This window comes from Mustela erminea, chromosome 18 (assembly GCF_009829155.1).
Source record: "Mustela erminea isolate mMusErm1 chromosome 18, mMusErm1.Pri, whole genome shotgun sequence".
NCBI classification, from domain to species: domain Eukaryota; kingdom Metazoa; phylum Chordata; class Mammalia; order Carnivora; family Mustelidae; genus Mustela; species Mustela erminea.
In genome coordinates, this window is record NC_045631.1 from 9187365 (window position 1) to 9207110 (window position 19746).

At 53.8% G+C, this 19746-nt stretch overlaps 1 protein-coding gene across 1 annotated transcript in view; it reads left to right on the forward strand.

Annotated features, from left to right (window-relative positions):
* LRRC75A (leucine rich repeat containing 75A) overlaps window positions 1–19746 on the forward strand; it is a 41854-nt gene that overhangs the window by 15783 nt on the left and 6325 nt on the right. The window contains exon 2 of the mRNA XM_032320957.1: window positions 12032–12160. Coding sequence (XP_032176848.1) covers window positions 12032–12160 — 129 coding nt within the window. The remainder of the gene's footprint in view (window positions 1–12031; window positions 12161–19746) is intronic.

Consider the following 19746-nt stretch of genomic DNA (forward strand, 5'->3'; position numbering starts at 1 on the left):
GCCCAGGGTCTGGTTGCTGGGGCTGAGACACCTCAAGTGCCACCTGCAGGGGGTGGTCTGACCCTTCCCTCCTTCCCCTCTCGCTCCAGGGTCCTAGCCCTGCCCAGCCCCAAACTCCTCCTCCTCCTCTCTCTTGGATTTGACCTGTTGTTTCACATATTCTGTCTTTGTAGATTCTATCTGTTGCTTCGAATTCCAAGTTTTTCCCCCATTCTTCTTGTCCTCGGGGCCCTACCTCTTGCAGCTCTTCTGGGCGTCTTCTGGAATGGGACACACTGTCACACCCTAGGCTCCCTGACTCCTGGATCTCAGGTCCAGGGCGGGTCACGCTAATGATGGGAATCACAGGGGGCCAGAGGGAAGATTCTTTTTTTTTTTTTAAGATTTTATTTATTTATTTGATAGAGATCACAAGTAGACGGAGAGGCAGGCAGAGAGAGAGGGGGCGGGGAAGCAGGCTCCCTGCCGAGCAGAGAGCCCAATGCGGGACTCGATCCCAGGACCCTGAGATCATGACCTGAGCCGAAGGCAGTAGCTTAACCCACTGAGCCACCCAGGTGCCCCAGAGGGAAGATTCTTTAGTGGCTACCTTCCCGACTAGCATGGAAATCCTGCTACAGCAGCGCTGAATGATTATCTCTCTGCTGCTTACATACCTCCAGTGACTGTGAGCTCACATTTGTGTTTTTAAAAAATTATTATGGTAAAGTATACATAATGTAAAGTTCACCATTTTCAGGGTGCCCGGCTGGCTCAGTCGCTGGAACATTCAACTCTTGGCCTTGTCGTGGTGGGTTTGAGCCCCATGTTGGATGTAGAAGTGACTTAGAATAAAGTCTTTTTTTAAAAATCACTATTTTGGGGCGCCTGGGTGGCTCAGTGGGTTAAAGCCTCTGCCTTCAGCTTTTTTTAATTTTTTTTTTATTATTTATTTGACAGAGAGAGATCAAAAGCTGGCAGAGAGGCAGGCAGAGAGAGAGGAGGAAGCGGGCTCCCTGCTGAGCAGAGAGCCCGCCGCTGTGGGGCTCGATCCCAGGACCCGGAGATCATGACCCGAGTTGAAGGCAGAGGCTTTAACCCACTGAGCCACCCAGGCACCCCCCCCCGGGGGGGTGCTTTTAAGACCCCTTCCTGCTTCCTCCTCAATTCTTGTCTTCCCTGAGCCAGCAGGTACCTGGAGTCTGCACCAGGGCCCCATCCCTCCCTCCAGCTCTGGCTCCGGAGACGTTCTGGCTCCTTTCCCTGGAGGCTTCCTGGGGCTGCATTTCCGGGAGGGCACCTGACAGTTCCCTTCCCTCCCCTGGGAATCCCCTGGAAGGCCAGCCAGAATGTCATGGGATGGGGACACAAGTTCGGTTCAGCCCGTAAGGCCAGTATTCCCATGACTGTGCCCATCCCCTCCCTCAGGAGAACCTGCCTCTGATGTTCTAGGGAGCCCAGGTCGGGGGTGGCGGGAAGAGGAGCCAGTTCTGCTTCCTGCTTGCCCTCTGGACTCTTATTAATCTCCTTCTGGTGGACTGTGTTTGATTACAACCTCATTAAGCAGCTTTGCACATGCGGACTCTGGTGGTTTCCATACTGAAGCTGTCTACCTTAGCTGGTTAATATTCAGAGCTTGCAACCTTCCTACTTGCCGGCTCTGTTGCTGCAGACGCTGTGGAATCATGCCTGGAGGGAGAGACCGAGGCGAGCTAATTTCCCGTGGGGCCTTCCTTCTGGGAATGGGTTTAGAACCTCAATTTAAAAGGGAAGGGGGTGGCCGTGGTTTAAAATAGCGAGCGCCTGGCAGCCTCCTGTGCGGCTTCCCCCAGCCTCCCCCTAAAATACCTAAGAAGACCTGCCAAAAAAAAAGAGAGAGAGATGAAAAATGCTGAAAACAGAGACAGGTGGACAGGCTGGAAGGAACCTCCTTTCAGTCTCAGACAGACAGAGCGGGTCCCCGGCTTCTTGTGATGGATCTGAAGCCTCCTGAAGGAAGGAGGGAAACCCCTTTCTACCTCCGTCTGAAGACTTCATTAATCAGGAAGTCAGGCAAAGTGTCCCTTTCCTACTCAAGTGGTGATTTGGGGGTAGAAAGAGTGGTGCTTACAGCCTTCCCTTGGCACAGCCCTCCCCTGCCTCCAGGAGCCACCAGGGAGCAGGGAGGAGGCAGGGGAGGGGAGGTGGGGGTGGGGAGTATCCCTAACCAAGGTCACAGTCACGTTGGCTCAGTGTCCAAGGCTGGGCTCTGAGCTGGCTTTCTCAGCAAGCCAGAGCCTGAAGAGGTGGAGTGGACTCTTACCCAGGAAGCAGCCCTGGGACAAGGTTCCCGATTCCTGTTCCCGATTCCAATGCATGGGCGCGGTTTACCACCACCAGGCACCACCACCCGGCCTTAGCCAGGTGCCCTGCCACTCAGCCCCATTCTGACACTGTCTGCCTGGAGAGAGAATCCCCAGATCCAACACGGTGAGGGCTCGGGTCCTACAAGACAGCCCCCCACCCCCACTTCAGATGCCAATTGAAAGTCCAGATTGTCGCCTTTGCTTCTGACCCACAAGCTGTAGGTTCTCTAAACCCCTCCTGGGGTTCGATTAACTTGCTAGCGCCGCTCATAAACTCGGGGAGACAGTGTACTTACTAGATGACCATGTACTACAAAGGATATAACTCAGAACGGCTACATGGAAGGGACTCATAGGGCAGGGGATGGTGGGGGGCACTGACAGTTCCAGCCCTCTAACGGCAGCAACCAGCCCCCTTCACTGGGTGATCCAGGGGGTTTCCAAAAGCCACCTCATTAACATGACAGGACACGTCTGTCACTTTCATCACTTATGAAATTTCAGAGGTTTTAAGAGCTCTGTGCCAGAAATGGGGACAAAGGACAAATATGTATTTCTTATTATAAATCACAGTGTCTCCCACAAGGCAGATGATAGACGTGGATCTTGCTAGATTGTGCCTCCTTCAAGGGGGAGCAAGTGGTGTGTGTGTTGGGGGGGACTCTGGGTGTAGGGGGAGGCAGTGCGAGCTGAGCCTCGTGCTGTGGAACAGGAGCTCAAGGCCAGGGACAAGGAAGGAGAGCATGTGACTCTCGATCTCAGGGTTGTGGGTTCAAGCCCCACGCTGGGTGTGGAGATTACTTAGAAACAGAATCCTTGGGGCGCCTGGGTGGCTCAGTGGGTTAAGCCGCTGCCTTTGGCTCAGGTCATGATCTCAGGGTCCTGGGATCGAGTCCCGCATCGGGCTCTCTGCTCAGCGGAGAACCTGCTTCCCTCTCTCTCTCTCTGCCTGCTTCTCCATCTACTTGTGATTTCTCTCTGTCAAATAAATAAATAAAAAGTCTTAAAAAAAAACAAACAAACAGAATCCTTAAAACAAATAAATAAACGGGGGCACCTGGGTGGCTCAGTTGGTTGAACAGCTGCTTTCCTCAGGGTCCTGGGTTCAAGCCCCACATCAGGCTCCCTGTTCAGCAGAGAGCCTGCTTCTCCCTCTCCCTCTGCCTGCCGCTCTGACTACTTGTGCTCTCTCTCTATCTCTCTGTCAAATAAATAAGTAAAATCTTTTTTAAAATAAAATAAAAGAATAGGGACACCTGGGTGGCTCAGTGGGTTTAAGCTTCTGCCCTCGGCTCAGGTCATGATCCCAGGGTCCTGGGAAAGAGCCCCGCATCCTGCTCTCTGCCAGCGAGGAGCCTGCTATCCCTTCCTCTCTCTCTGCCTGCCTCTCTGACTACTTGTGATCTGTGTCAAATAAATAAATAAAATCTAAAATAAATAAATAAAAGAAAAGAATAAATGATAAAATCAGAAGACTCCGGGAGCCAATGTTGATTTTCCAGATGAAAAGACAGACTGTGAAAAGGTTTCACGTTTGAAGATGGGAAGACGGGCAAACGGTGGCAAAAACTTTTAATAACCAATTGTGATAGAAAAAAGAAATTGGCCAGATGCGCATGCCCCCTTCTCCCGATGCTGCCTCTTACTTCCAGAAGGTGTCTAGGTTTACCTTCCTGGGTCTTTTCTTAAATTGTTACAAAATACGCAAAACATAAACTGTACCATCTTAACCATTTTTACAGGTCAATGTTGGGTGTGTTCACATTGTTCTATGATCCGCCTCCAGAGCTTTTGTCATGTTGCAAAGCTGAAACTCCATACCCGGTCAACAAAAACTCCCCATTCCTTATCCCCCGAGCCCCTGGGAGCCACTGTCCTACTTTCCGCCTCTGTGAATTTGATGGCTCTTGGAACTTCATATAAGTCCCACTTATTGCAAGGGACTTATTTTACTTAGCACGATGTCTCAAGGTTCATCCAGGGTGTGGCTTATGTGGGATTTCAATTCCCTTTTGCGACCCATTAAGATTCCATTGTATGTGTCAACCACACTTTGTTTCTCCATTCGTCTTTGGCTGGGTTCTTTCCACCTTTCAGCTGCTGTGAATAGTGCAGCTATGAACAGGTGTGCAGATACTGGCTTGAGTCCCTGCTCTCGGTTCTCTGGGGGAGTATATGGTAATTCTGTTTTTAATTTTTTGAGGAAGTGCCAGACTGTTTTCCGCAGTGACTGCATCCTTTTACATTCTCATCAGCAAGCGGGAGCGGTCCAATTTCCTCCCGTCTTTACTAACACTTGATATTTTCCAGGTGGGGAGGGGGTTGATCTAAGATCCGGATCAGCCAGAGATGTTAAGTTGGTTTGTATCAGGAAGGGAAAGGCTGGGTTCTGAGATGGTTGGCAGCATGGAGAGGTGACGCTGAAGGGCATTTGGGTGTCGGGGAGAGATTCTGGGAAGGGACTTTTGGAGTTTTGAGGGATATCATGTAGGGATGCCCCTTTGGTGACTTTGAAAGATTGTTATAAAGACAGAAATGGGTTTTTAGGTCCCCCTATTTGCGGAACTGGTGTTTCCAGGAAAGGGACAGTGTGCTGGGGCTGTCCAGGAGAGGCAGCTAGAGGTTGGTGGCAAAACCATCCTGTGGACCTGGGGCAGAAAAAAGCAGCTAAGGACAAGCATCAGCTGGCCTCAGAGTCATCTGGGGTGGCCATGCCAAGGGCAGCCAAGGGATGAGTAGCCACTGGGGCATTATCTAGCCAGATCATCTGCAGGTGTGATTTCATTCCAAAATAGTTTTGGGGACACCTGGGTGGCTCAGTTGGTTAAGCTTCTGCCTTCAGCTCAGGTCATGATCCCAGGATCCTGGGATCGAGCCCCGCATCAGGCTCTCTGCTCAGCAGGGAGCCTGCCTCCTCCTCTCTCTCCCTGCCTGCCTCTCTGACTAGTTGCAATCTCTATCAAATAAATAAATAAAATCTTAAAAAACAAAAAAAGTAAGAGCAGAAATTGGATTTCCAGTGGATGACCAAGCAGGGGATGGAGCTGGTAACTGATAAAGCAAGGAAATTCCCAGTGACCCTCCCTCCCAGCCCCTGTCCAGGTCCTGTGGACTTGGTCCCCAGGGTGCCAGTTCTCCAGAGCCATTCATCACTAAGTTGGAAGTCTGGAGTCAGTCTCTTGGACGGATGTCGCTCCTTCTCCCAGACACCATCCATGGGTGTGTGGGGAACTTCCCTCTCCTGGACCCCTCAGATCAGCCCTCAAGGGGTCAGGGTAACTCAAAAAAGAAAGAAAGCTTGCTATGTATAGAGTAGGAGCTTTCCCCGGGACCCAAAGGGAAGGCTTGGGGCAGATAAACCATTCTCAGAGGCTCCCAGCTCCTAACCCAGCTCCCCAATCCTCAGGTTAGCCCCTTTTTCCCAGAGCACCCCATTATCATAACCCTGAAGTTCTCAAATTTCTTTTGGTATCAGGATTTCTTCATACTCTCTGTTTAATCTCTCTCTTTTTTTTTTTTAAAGATTTTATTTATTTATTTGACAGGCAGAGAGGCAGGCAGAGAGAGAGGGAGGGAAGCAGGCCCCCTGCTGAGCAGAGAGCCCCATGAGACTCAATCCCAAGACCCTGAGATCATGACCTGAGCCGAAGGCAGTGGCTTAACCCACTGAGCCACCCAGGTGCCCTGTTTAATCTCTTTTTAAAACTGAGGGGTGCCCGGTTGTCTCAGTCAGAAAAGCAAGCGACTCATGACCTCCAGGTCATGAGTCTGAGCCCCATGTTGGGTGCAGAGATTAAATAAACCTTAAAAAAAAAAAAAGCTGAGATATAATTGATATTGTAATACTTAATATATAATTACTATGTTTATCATTGAAATACAGTATATGAAATTGAGATGTCATTTTAAAAATATTATGTAATAATTGTATGTTTCAGGTGTACAGCTTTGCTTTGATACACCGATGATGTTGCCGTATGCCGTTGGGTTAGCGAACGCATCTGGGGATCACATAGTTGTCATTTCTTCTAGTGGTGGGAACAGTTAAGATCTAGTCTCTTTGGGAGGTTAATGTTTGTCATAGTTTTCTTGTCTACAGTCAGGGTACTGTGTATTAGATCCCCAAGAATTATTTAGCTACTAGTTGCTACTATGTACCCTTAAATCCACCCCCAGCCTCTGCTCACCACCATCCTACCCTGTGTTTCCAAGTTTGGTCCTTTCTAGATTCCACATATAAGTGAGGTCATTCGGGCACCTGGGTGGCTCAGTCGATTAAGCATCTGCTTTCAGCTCAGGTCATGATCTCCTTGAAGCCCCTTGTGGGGTTCCCTGCTCCGCGAGGAGTCAGTCTGCTTCTCCTTCTCCGTCAGCCCCCTCCTCCCTGTTTGTGTTCTCGCTCGTTCTCTCGCTCTCAAAATAAGTAAATAAAACCTTTTTTAAAAAAGTAAGTGAGGGGGATGCCTAGGTGGCTCAGTGGGTTAAAGCTTCTGCCTTCCGCTCAGGTCATGATCTCAGGGTCCTGGAATCGAGCCCCGCATCGGGCTCTCTGCTCAGCAGGGAGCCTGCTTCTCCCTCTCTCTCTCTGCCTGCCTCTCTGTCTACGTGTGTCCTCTGTCTATCAAATAAATAACAAATAAAATCTTTAAAAAAAAAAAGTAAGTGAGGTCATCCAGTATTTATCTTTCTCTGTCTGACTGATCTCACTTAGCATCTTGCCGTCAAGGTCCATCCATGTTGTCGCAAATGGCAGGACTTCCTTTTTTCTCACAACGGAATAGTATTCTGTCGTCTGTATATATTTATATACCACAGCTTCCTTGTCCGTTCCGCCATGGATAGACACTTAGGTTGCTTCCGTCTCTTGGATATTAGGAATAATGCTGCAGTGAACATGGCCGTGCATGTGGCTCTCCAGTGGACTGTTTTCATTTCCTTTAGATACATACCCAGAAGTGGGATTGCTGGATTGCATGGTAGTTCTATTTTTAGTGTTTTTATTTTATTTATTTATTTAATTTTTAGTGTTTGGAGGAAACTTCGTGCCCTTGAAAATCACGGAAGACCTCAAAGAGAGATTTTCTTTATGTGGGTTAAATCTAGTGGATGGATGCCAGGTACTATATTAGAAATTGAAACAAAGGTATTTTACAGGTGTCTGTATTCATTCTGGGGGTGCCTGGCTGGCTCAGTTGGTAGAGCATGCGAGTCTTGATCTCGGGGTCATGAATTCAAGCCCCACATTGGGCATGGAGCTTACTTTAAAAAAAAAAAGATTTATTAATTCTTTTAAAATTAATAATCTCGCATGTGAAATAAACTTTTACAAAAATAACTATATTTTCCAAAAGAAAAACTTTTCTTTCCCCCATAAGAAAAGCCTTTTACTGAGGAGTGTGACACTGTTTCACACTTTTGTGGATCTCTTTAATGTGTGGCTTTAAAGAAGACAGCTGCACGCTCACACCCGCCTCTTCTGCACTGGGTCTCTGGCGGTGTGTTGTTTTGGTTGAAGTCTGCAAAGAAAATCTAGGTCGCGCTGATAGGTCATTGGAGAAGAGGACATCACAGGGCCCCTGAAAGGGACTAGAGACCACACTTCGAGAAATGCTGATCTAATGGTGATCTATATGGGTCTCACTCTACTCACTGGAAGGCCAGTATCCTTAACCTCACTCCCAGCATCTCTCTTCCCACTGGAACAAGTCCTTAAGCCTGATTCTTCTCACTCAAGTGACATGGGGACTCCACTTAGGCGAGGTGGCATGAGCTGGCCGTTGGGCCCCTTGGTCCCCTGCAGGTGACACTCTCCAAGCAAAGTCGCCTCCTGCAGAGACCCAGACACTCCTCCCCACCCCCTTCCTGCCTGCTCCCCGCCTACCCCCAGCCCCCACGCAACAGCTGAATCAACCCCGACATCAGCAGCAGCCCAGGGAGCTGGGACCACTGTCAGCGGGCCAGGAGCCCGGAATGACCACGAGGGCAGGAGGACACGGAATGGGGGCTCTGGGACGAACATTCTGCCCAGACCTGCCCCAGCCTCCAGGCTTCACAAGGAGGCTTTTCTTGGTCCTCCCCAGATGGAAGGCCTCTACTGGCCTGGAGAGGAGGGGAAGGGGGAGACGGGGCAGGGCTGGTAGGAGGGCAAGAGCCCAAGCACTCAGCCAGGCCAACTGTGAAGTTTTCAAACTTTGCTTTGGTCACAAAACTACTTTGGGGGGTTGTTTTGTTTTGTTGGGTTGTTTTGTTTTGTTTTTTTAACCAAAGGGAGGCCAACAGAGCTGCTCTGTCGAGAAACGGGTCCCAAGCCTTGAGGACTCTTCTGGCCTCTCTTGTGTTTGCCATCAGTCAGCCCCAAGATCTTGATAATACGGTTTGGTAACGAAGAGTGTGGTTCATCAGCCCATTTCACAGATGGGCCAACAGAGCCCAAGAGGGAAGACATCTTTGGCCGACCGTCAGTGGGTCAGGACTGGGTAGACCTGGAATGTGGTGCTTTCTGCAGGGGCCCTCAGGGATAGGGAGTGGAGACCAGCATGAGATGGGGTACACGCTGAGCAGAGGGGTACACGGAGGCAAGATGTGGGGGGGCAGAGGTTATGTTCAGGCAACAACTCACAGAGGGGCAGCCCAGCCTGCAGGACAGGCAGGAAAGGAAAGGTAAATCTATCTTCTGTCCTCCTCTGGCCACAAATCCAGCCTCTGACTGTGACAGTCACCACCCCTCTGTTTCCACCCATGGGTCCCTGCCCCAGGAGAGGGAAGCCTTGGCCCTATGACACAGGGGCCTTCCAAGACCCTAGAACAGAGACCCTTTGACGACGCCCCCCCCACACACACACACAATTTCCTACATTCCCAGCCTCCTCCTGTCGCAGGGAGGGTGGGCTGCACTTCTGCGCATTCCTAAGAAGGAGTTTGTGTTCCACAATCCCATGGGTCTGGGCCCTGCTACCATGAGGCCTAATTCCCAGGTTTTCTGGAGAGAGAGGTCGTGACTTCTGTCACCTTCTCAGAAGGGTCTGTGGTCCAAAAAGAGGTCACGAATCACTGTGTGAGAAGAGGAAGGGTCTTGCAGAGGGGCGGGGGTGGAGGGAAGGATTGTGGGGTGGGGAGAGCTGTGTTGGTGATATTCTTCCCTGCTTTACATGTTAACCTGGTTTTATTCCTCTCACCTACCAGTGACGGGGATGGTCACTGGCTCCATTTTACAGATGAGGAAACTGAGACTCAGTGACATGAGGTAGCTTGCCCAGGACAGAGCCCTGGCTGAGGGATGGAACAAGCCAGGGTAGGGACAGAGGCCTAAGATGGTGTTTTATTTCGTTCCACGAAGGCCTTCAGCTCTGGGACTGGGCAAAGCCTCCCTTTGCCAGCTTCCGCACCAGCCCTTGAGCCCGGCATCTAGGTCCCCAGGAAATTATTTCGGCAGCCAGAGAACCTGACGGAGGGCTTCTAGCCTCCGAGAGTCAGTCCTGCCGAATGGAAGACAAGAGCCCCAAGACTGGCCCTTGGTGTCCATTCCTTTCTAACAAGGGGAAGGGATCAAAGTGTCCCTTCAGTGGCAGGTAAGACCCAGCCAGAAGGCGGGTTCAGCAAGTTTCCCCAGCAGGGCGGAGGGCATGGTGCCCAGGCCCCTCCAGATGCCCCCGCAAAGACCCGTTCTTTCTTTGCCCTTAGAAATGTCAGTCACCCCCACCATTCCTGAAATTATTGTTTAAAAAAATCTTTATTGGGGCACCTGCATCTGCCTTTGGCTCAGGTCGGGAGCCCGGGGTCCTGGGATCGAGCCCCACATCGGGCTCCCTGCTCAGTGAGGAGCCTGCTTCTCCCTCTCCCTCTGCCACTCGGTCCCCCCACTTGTGTTTTCTCTTTCTGTCAAATGAATACATAAAGTCTTAACAAATATAAAAATAAAAAATAAAATAAAAGCATGTTTACTATACGTGATTTTTTTCCCCTCTCATTGTTATTGGGATATAACTGCGTTAAAGCCTTTTGTGAGTTTAAAGTGCACAGAATGATGATTGACTTACGTACGCTGAAACGAGGACCACAGTAAGTTCCCATCCTCACCTCGTGTCGTTTTGGGGAAGCGGGAGGAAAAAACGTGTTTTTTCTCTCCGACGAGAACTTTCAGGATGTGTACGCCGCTTGCGTATTTCAAATCTGCACTTCAGGGCTAACTAGAACCGTAATGTCACTTATCCCATTCCTGAAACCCTGGGCCTTAGTTTCTCCATCTGTGAATTGGGAATCATGATGCCCAACCTACTTGCCTTACTGGGATTCCTAAGAATCACACGGGGAAGGTGTTTGGAAAAGTTCAGGATTCCTCACTGACATGACAGGGAGCAAACCTCTGCTGGGACTCACCCATCAGGTGACGTTTCATGTCCCCAGGGTGCGGGATCCTGGCCACCCAGCTCTGGAGCCTTCCTCCTCCTCGGGGCTGTGCTGGGGCAGCTCCGTGAGTGGCTTGGTGGGGGGTGCCTAGGGGCCCAGAGGGTGAAGGCAGCACAAATGGGTCATCCTTACTTTCCCTGCCCACCCTCGGTGGCCTCCTTGGTCCTCACGGTGGGCTGTGGGCAGGAATGTCATCATTCCTGTCATGGCCTGATCTGGGCAAGGCACCAAGCTGAGGACAGAAATCACAATCCCACAATCCCGATGACAACAGAAACCAGGGACAGGTGTTGAGAAAGTCACGGTGTTTACCCATGTCCCTTCGCACGTACAGGGCATAAAGTTTATTCTAGCCCTCTAGGGTAGAAAACCATGTTTCTCCGCTTCTCTAAAGCAATTAAGGCTCTTTCAACTTGACTGGTGGGGAGTTCAAGCATTAGTCGTGTTTGGGGAGCCTGCTTTTTCCCTGGGGTGGGGCAGGAATCTTGGGGGTCTTAGGCCAGAACACCTGGAGGGGGGCTCCTGGGTCCTACTCCACACTAGCGACTGTTTGTGGCCAAGTCCATGGGGGCAGGTGGGCAGGGGTATCTCCAGGGGCTCCCAGCTGGGGCTCTCAGAGTGTGGTGCCCCCCAAACCCTTGTCCCTCCTCAGGCTTGGAAAACCTCTGCCCCCAGCCCTCTCAGGGCCCCTTTCCCCCATGCTCCCTCTCCTCCCTCCCACTTGATATGGGGTTTTCTTCTGGGTCCTCGGCAGTTTTTCCTTGCAATCCCGTAATCCAGAAATTTGCCCCACCCCAACCCCAAGGCAAAGGAGCACTGAGGTTGGGTCATCTGCAGAAGGAGCAGTAAAGATGACCTCAGAAAATGAAAAAAAAAAAATCATTATCAGTACAAGGGACCCTATCACAGAGAAGGGGGATTTACAACACATGCCGTTTCCAAGGTTTGCCCTATGTAGAAAAGCAGCCTCTCATACAATGGCCAGACTGCCTTTGGCTTCCTCCTGGGTTGGGTGCGCTGGAGGAGTGCTCTTCGTCCGACGTTGGAGGGCTTGGGAGCCGTGCATGCACTGGGAAGACCATCTCTCCACGAGTTTTCCTGGCCCTCTGGGGGAGGTTCTAAGATGCTTCCTTGCAACTAGGAAAGCTTCTTGAAGGTGGGGAGTGGGTCTCTTCCCTGGCCAGGGTGTGGTGGGGGGTGGGCGCTAAGCCACCTCCAGGGGGCTGTTTTGGGTGTGTTGGGTGAGACTCAAGGGTAAGACTGGGCCGCCCCTGACCTCTGGGCATCCTTTCCTCTTGCAGGACCTGGGCATGGAGTCGACCTCTCTAGACGACGTTCTGTACCGCTACGCCAGCTTCAGGAACCTGGTGGACCCGATCACACACGACCTCATCATCAGCCTGGCCCGCTACATCCACTGCCCCAAGCCGGTAGGGCAGCCGTGGTCTGAGCCAGCCACCTCTGGGGGTGGGAGGCAGGCACCTTTCTGGCCAGAGCGGCTAAGGGTCCAGGGAGGGCTGGTCGCTACTGCCCAGGGCCCAAGGAGGACAAACCAGCGGGGCCTGGGGTGCCCACCCTGTCCTAAGGCCCAGCATCCATGAGCCCAGGTTTTGTTTGACCCGTGGGGGTATTAAATCTGGACTCTTCGCCAACATTTAGAACTCAGACTATTTCACACATTTCTCCCTGTTCAGCTGCCCTTGAATAATGGGACGCTCCTGCAGCAGGGAGCCCTCATTTTATGGGACTGGAGCTGAGTAGCCACCCCTGTGATATGGGCGAGGACCGCCATGGACAGTTGTGTGCGTTGTACCTTGCACAAAGACAGGCACACGCCAAGGTGGCAGGAGACAGTTCAGTTCCAGCCCTCTCTCTGCCACCAACTCACAGGCACTGGCTCAAGCCTGTGTCCGTCTAGTGGTGGACCTCTTCCTATTTGCACAAAGGTGCCATGTAAATCTAGCAGTGACCCCACTTGGTGCTTTCCAGGGCCTCAGTCCTCAGCACTCCCAACGGCCTTCCTCTCGAAGGCTGAATGTCATTTTACACACATCCCCCCACTTTGCTCAAGCCCACGTCTGCCTGGCTTCCAGAGCTGAGAAGGGAGCGCTCCGAGGGCGGGTGATGCTTAGCCAACTTCCAGATGGGAGCGTCTGCCCCCCTCCTCACGGGGTGCCGGGCCAGCTTACCCAGCATGACCCCAGCAGGGAAGGGGAGGGCCAGTGTGGGGGCAGCTCCACTCTGGAGCTCTTCTCTCCCATCCCCAATTTTCCAGCAGCTTCCAAAAGAAGGCGTTCCTCTGTGACAGGGCCAGGAAGCCTAGAGCAGGACCCAGGAGTGCCTGAGGGTAGCTTTTGCTTCCAGAGTAGGATTGAGGAGAAGAGGGAGGGCGTGCTGGTCAAACCCACCCTCCCTTGACCTAAGCGCAGACTTGAACGCGGGCAATATTGTTCTGGAGCTGGGCCTCCATCCGGGCCTCTGTCTGCGGCCTTCTCTCTGGCTCCTGGGGCTGTCTGGGGCCAAGGTTCTGAGGTGAGGAGCTAGCTCTGAAGGGTGGGGGCAGCCATTGGGGGAGGAGGGGTGTTGGGGCTGGTGGTGGGATGCAGCAGAAGGCAAGGATACGGGGCTCAAATAGGGGACGTAAGAAAAAGCGGGTAAGGAGGCTTGGCAGGCTGGGAACCTCGGGGCCTGAGGGAGAGGGGCTGGCGCCAGGAGCCACAGGGGAACCAGCTGGGCCTAGAATCACCTTCCCTTCTCATTCCCATTCTACCTGGCTCAGCCTGGGGAAGCTGTGAGCAGGGTCTGTCCGAGGCCTTGCAGGTGCCAGACCTCTCTCTGCCTTTTCTGGAACATAAATTCAGATGCCCGCAGGTGACAGGGTGACCGATCACAGGGCACTTGGAACAGCTCAATAGGAGGGATGTTATTTTTATGCCCATTTTGGAGTTGAGGAAGACCAAAGTCAGGTAATGAAGCAGTCTGCTAAAAGGGACGCAGGTGTGATTGGACTCAGTTCTGGGTTGGTTGCAGGCTGGTGCTCAGGCACCCGACCCCTATGCTCCCAGTGCTCAGGGTGGGGCCGGGGGGACTTGTGGGGCTGCATCTGGGCCGGAGGAGGAGGGTTTGCAGGTGGGTAACCGCCCATGCAAATCACAGGACACGGGAGGTGCCCTAAGGGGCTCTGGGCTGAGACCTGTCCCCTCCGTCTGGTGGGGAGTACAAGGGCTGTACCTGGGGGGCTCTGAGCTCAGGCCCCTACAACACATTGCCCCTGACTGGGTGGCTTAGAATCAACAGAATGGTATTGCTCACAGTTCTGGAAGCCAGAAGTCCAAGATCAGGGTGCCGGCAAGGTCCAGTTCTGGCGAGAGCCCTCTTCCCAGTTTGCGGACGGCCACCTTCTCATTGTGGCTTCATGTTGGCAGAAAGCAAGCCAGCTGGCTGTTTTCTTCTTCCAACCCTCATGACCTCATCTAATCCTACTTCCCCTCCTAAAGGTCCTACCTCCAGACACCATCATCCGGGTATGGGGTTCAACCTACGAGTTGTGGGGTGGGGGACACAAACATTGCCGCCCAACCCCCCAACCCCCTCCACTCCCCATCTCCCACCCCCCCCACCTTCCCCCATCACGGGGTAGCTTTCTCAGGCCACTTCTTTAGCTGACCTGTGTTTTCCTCAACTCCAAAGGTGCATAACAATACTGTCCCCTGTAGAGCCATAGCTGGGGGGCAGGGTTCAGTGAACTGATTCTCTCCAGAGTGTGCCTGGCAGGACCCTCTACCCAAAAGCTAAGCTGTCCCTAGTCACGGCCAAGCAGGGTGCTCAGACCCAATAGGTCTGTGGTGGGACACTGAGGCAGGGACACTGAGGCAGGGATTGGGCTCAGAGTCTTGGAGAACAAGGGGACGGCCTGGGATTTCCTGATTTCCAGAGCAAGTCAGGGGTGTCAGCCCGGTCGGAGGCCCCGGGTCCTGGCTGGTTCCCCTAGCCATACCCAAGGCCATGTGGCCGGAGAGGCCCTTTGGAAGGACTCTCCTGGTTGTGGTTGAGGCCAGAGCTGAAGGTCCTGGCTCTGGGGCCCCAAAGCTGGTGATAAGGGCAGCCGCTGAGTGCACTCACCCCAAAATGTGAGCTGGCTCGGGGCTGGCCAGGACTTCTGTTCTTAGATCTTTCATCTGAGAACTTCAGATCAGAGATGTCAAAACCATCAACCTCAAGGGGCCGCCTCCCTCAACGGTGATGTGGGACAAAGGAAATAGCCCTTCCTTGTCCAGTCTCGGTGAGGGACCACCAGACCACTAACCCTACAACTAAGACGACCCCCCTTGAATGAGTCCCAGCCTACCCAAAGCCCCGTCTGGTGTCCCACCTGGATATGGGCCTACGCCCTAGATGGGGGTGAGTCTGTGTGTGCCCCGAGAAGGAGGGGACAGGCAAAACCCCATCTCGCCCATGACTGTGTGTTGATTCATCCACAGCCCAGCTTCCAACTCAAAAGTCACCCACCTCTTGGACATTTCTGCCTGGGTGTCCATGAGTCACCACCCCTCCCGCACCCAAACCATCACACCACCAGCACAGATCATGTCGCAGGCAAGTTTAGACACTCCTTCCTCCCCTGGGCCCCGGTGCCAGCCCTGCACATCCCGTCGTGCCTCCCAGCCCTCTGTGCTCTGGGAGCAGCCAGGGAGCAATGTGCAAGGTCAAAATCAATGTGGATCCCCCAAGAACCTTGCTGAGAAACCTCCCACGTGGGCTGGTGTCCTACTTTCACTAAAACCCAACCCCCATCCGTGGCCCCCCACCCACATCTCCTGTATCATTCTCTCCACTCCGCTCACTCAGCAGCTTGGGCCACCTGGGCCTCCTCTCAGCTCCTGGAGCAACCAGATCTCTCCTGCCTCCAGGACCTTGCTGCCTCCACCTCTGCCTGGGCTCCCCAGCTCCTCCATTCAGACTCAGCCTCTCCAGAACCTTCTGTGACCAGCCTCGTCATTGACACGGCTCCCCCGGTCGCCCCGTGTCCTGTTGAGGGCTTCATTTCTCTCACTGGTCTCCCAAGTTATCTGGCTTGTCTCTTTGTCGCCTGACACACGGTTGGCCAGCCCCCGTGAGAACAGTGGTATTGCGAAGGGGGAGGAGATGGCATCTGTCTTGTTCGCAGTGACATCTTGCATCAGGCAGGGCTTAGTACAAGCTGTGACCAGAGCCATGAGAGCTCCCTTCCCAGGATGGTGCTGTGTCTTCTATTGCCGTGTGTCAGATGACCCCAGAACTCCACGCTTTAAACGGTCGGCCTTTATCCCTGGGCAGTCTCTACTGTGTGACTAGGTAATTCTAGCTTGGGGTCCCTCCAGACAGTGGCCAGGGCTCCAAGGATCCACAGGCAGGCCCCCTTCCGAGCTGGCCCACTCTTTGGCTGGTGGCAGGAGGCTTCAGTTTCTTGCCACATGCGTCTTTCCATAGAACCGCTTGAGTTTTCTCTCAACGGCAGCTGGCTTAGCCCAGAGCAGGTGATCCGAGAAAAGAACAAGGCAGACACCACAGTATCTCTTATGACCTTGCCACATTCTATGCATCACCCAGATCAACCCTGATGCAGAGCAGGACACGACAGGAGGGGGCGGTGACAGGAGGCCAGGGTCTATGGGGCGCTCTTGGTGTCTGGCTGCCTCACATGCTGAAGCTGGGAGGGAACGAGAGTAGGAAGGATCCTTCCTCCTGCTCTCTGGTCTCACTCCAATCACTCTCATTAGCTGAACCCAACTGGAAGTCCGGGCAGGAGGCCCCGCGATGCTGTCTATAGCGCTCAAGTCTCCCCATATCCGGAGCAGGATCCAGCTTGTGGGAGGAAGGACGGTCAATAGCTGAAGAATGAGTTTATAAATGAGTGAGGGGGGGCGCCTGGGTGGCTCAGTGGGTTAAGCCTCTGCCTTCGGCTCAGGTCATGATCCCGGGGTCCTGGGATCGAGCCCGCATCTGGCTCTCTGCTCAGCGGGGCGCATGCTTCCCGCCCCTCCCCTGCCTACTTGTGATCTGTCAAATAAATAAAATCTTTAAAAAAAAAAAAAAAAAAAAAGAATGAGTGAGGGAAGCCGTTGGCCGGGGCTAGTGGAGGGCTGTGCTTGTTTGGGGGACTGGGGAAGCCAAGATGGCGGATGGGAGCCCCCATCGGACAGGCGACAGGTGGAGCAGCGTCGGGTGCTGTGGCCCCTCCTGGAGGGGACTGCGGTCTGCCTTGAGCATTCTTCCTGACAAGTCAGCCAGAGTCCCTCAGGGTCCTCTCCAGCCCCCCGGCCCCGGTCAGAGGCAATAGGGGGCCCCAGTGCTTCGGGACCCTCGCTCCACCCTGCAATGCCCAGCTACCTAAGACTTGCATCTTGCCCCTCTCCTTCCTTTCTTGGGTGGCAGGAAGAGCTGCAGAATTAATTCCACAAACTGCCTTTGAGCCCCAGGTGTGGGTGACGAGGGCTTTTTGGTGCCTCAAGCTAGGAAAATAATTTGTCCTGATACCGAGGGCTTTCGTGGGGCCCAAAGACAGCCAAGCTTGTAAGGAGGGGCTAGAAGTACAGACGACACGCTGTGCAGACATCTCTCCACCCCTCCTCTGGGCTCCCCCGGGCCTCACTCTCCATTCCGGGGGGCTGCGAGTCTACAGGTCGGTGTCCGGCCCTGGGAGCAGCGGGGGTGTGCGTCTCGTCGCCAGGAAAGAGCTGATTGGCTGCGCTCCGCCAGTGCCCGCTTCTGGACCAATCAGCTGCAGCGTGGGATGGGGTCTGGTTGCACAAAGGGGCTGCGGGGCCTCACCACTTTGAGGAGCAGAGAGGGGCCCGCAGCCCGCGGAGCGCTGGGTGCGGGGCGCACGGACCGGGTAACTTGTGGGGCCGGTGGTCACACTCCTCGGCCAAGGTTGCACAAGGGGCGCGTGGCTGCTGTTGCTGGAAACCACGCGGGAACGACACTTTCTCCTCCTCTGCCTCCTCCCTCCCCTTCCAGCCCCTGCCTTCCCCACCCTCTCCTTCTCCAGTTTTGAGTCTGTCCTGCTTTGTCCTCTTCTCCGCGGGAGGGAGACCTGGACTGGGACTAGATGGGCTTGCTTAAGACTTTTGCGGGTACAAATGAAACACCTTGAGCCCACCTAAGCAAATGATTTATCCCCAGGAGGGCAGCGCAGGGCGGGAGGGCAGGTTGGGAAGGATGCCAACCCCGGAGCCGGGCTTTGCGTCCTCGTTCCATTTTACACGTTGTGGGGCTTCCCTGTCTAGTCAGCTTCTTTATGCCTCAATTCCCTCCTTTGTAAAGTGGGGTTGATAGTAGCCCCCGTTTCATAGGATCCTTGTGAGTTACAGGACCGTCGTGAGCTCGTGCGCGCACGGCGCAGAGTCGACGCCTAACCTAGTAGACGCGCGGTTAATGTTAGCGGCTGTTTATGTAGCCCAAGCAGACGGAAGCGAGCTCTCCCTTCTATGAGGACACCAGCCCACGCTGAGTCTCAAATCGCCTGTGAGGTGACCGTATCTGTTGTCCTTGTTGGTGAGGAAACAGGCTTGCTCAGTCTCCCGGGCGGGGAACCGCGACGCGCGATCAGCCCATTGCGGCGCCTTGCACACAGCTGCCCCCTTGTGGCAGCGCCGGCGCACTGCGGCGGCTGCTTTGCCGCCTTTTCCTCTTTGTTTCTTCCTTTCTCTGCCCAGTGGCTCAGGCCCAGAGGCTGACACCCCACCCCCACCCCCCACGGAAGTGTTTGAAGGAGCAGCCGAAGCTTTGGAGCTCGGTGCTCATCTGTGGAGCAGGTGCCGCGGGAGAGTGGCAATGTTCTGGCTTTGGGGTGGTCCCAGGAGTGATGCCAGACCGACCACCCAATCCATCCCCAGCCCTGCCCCTCTGAAAGTTTGCCCCGGTCCTTTTCCACCTTGGCGACACAGGAATCATATATGGAGCTTTTAAAAAAAAAAAAAATCTCTGCATGCAAGCTGCCCACTCCTGCTGGGGGTGGCCCAGGCAGGGTTTTTTAAAGCCCCTTGGTAATTCCAGGATGTAAGGACCCCAAGGGAAGAACTACAGCTCTCAAGGCGCCGTCTCTGCTGTCGCCTCCCATCCTCCATTTGGCCTCCAGAGTTGGCCTTCACCAGGGCCCCCACCATGACCTCCCCTCCGTGCGCCTCTTCTGGCCAAGGCCTCCTTATTGGAGGAGAAGCCATGGTGCCCATGGCTACACTGTGCCTTCTCCATCCCTTCCAGTCTGATGTGTCCTCCCCCTGCCCCTTGCTTTCCGCCTCACCTCATTCCACAGCTGGAGGGTAAATCAGAGGCTGATGAGTGTGTCTTGAGCCACAGCCACATAAATCCAGTTACATCTCCCAGGAGGGACTCACAGATACCCTCAGACTCCATGTGGTACCGAGTGAGCGCTCATTCCCCCCGTCTTGCTTTCTCATCCCCTTCTCTCCTGGAGCCCCTTGCCTTCTACCCAGGACCTAAGCCCAAAACCTGGATCCTTCCTCATCCCCGCCCTGCCCACACCCTCTCCATCCTTGGCACTGTTCAGTTTCCATCACTTTCAGGGCTTTCCACAGGCCCAGCACAGAGGCCCCAAACTGCACAAAGCAGATGGACCTGGCCCCGGACCCTGTCTGTCAGAGGGACAGTCCCCAAATGCAAACACGATCCTGCTCTTCTCCCCCGATCGAGCCGCTGCCTGTGGCTCCGGCTTCCCATCACATCACACACAACCGAATGAGGAGGCTTAGCAAGAAACAAAGTCTGGAATCAGAACACGGCAACCCAAACGTTGAGAGTGTAATCGCCTGAAGCGACAGGTGACGTTTGTCAGACAGGCAGGCTGGGGCAGAAGGAAGTGAGGTTCTTGGAGAACCAGAGACCGGAGGTGCTGTCTACACTGATTCTCTTCCATCTTGAACCTCTGTCTCCTGGATCCCTGCTCAGATGCTTTACCTCTTTGGATAGTCAACATTCCCCTTTCCTGCCTCCTCTCTCGTCTCTTGCCTTCAGG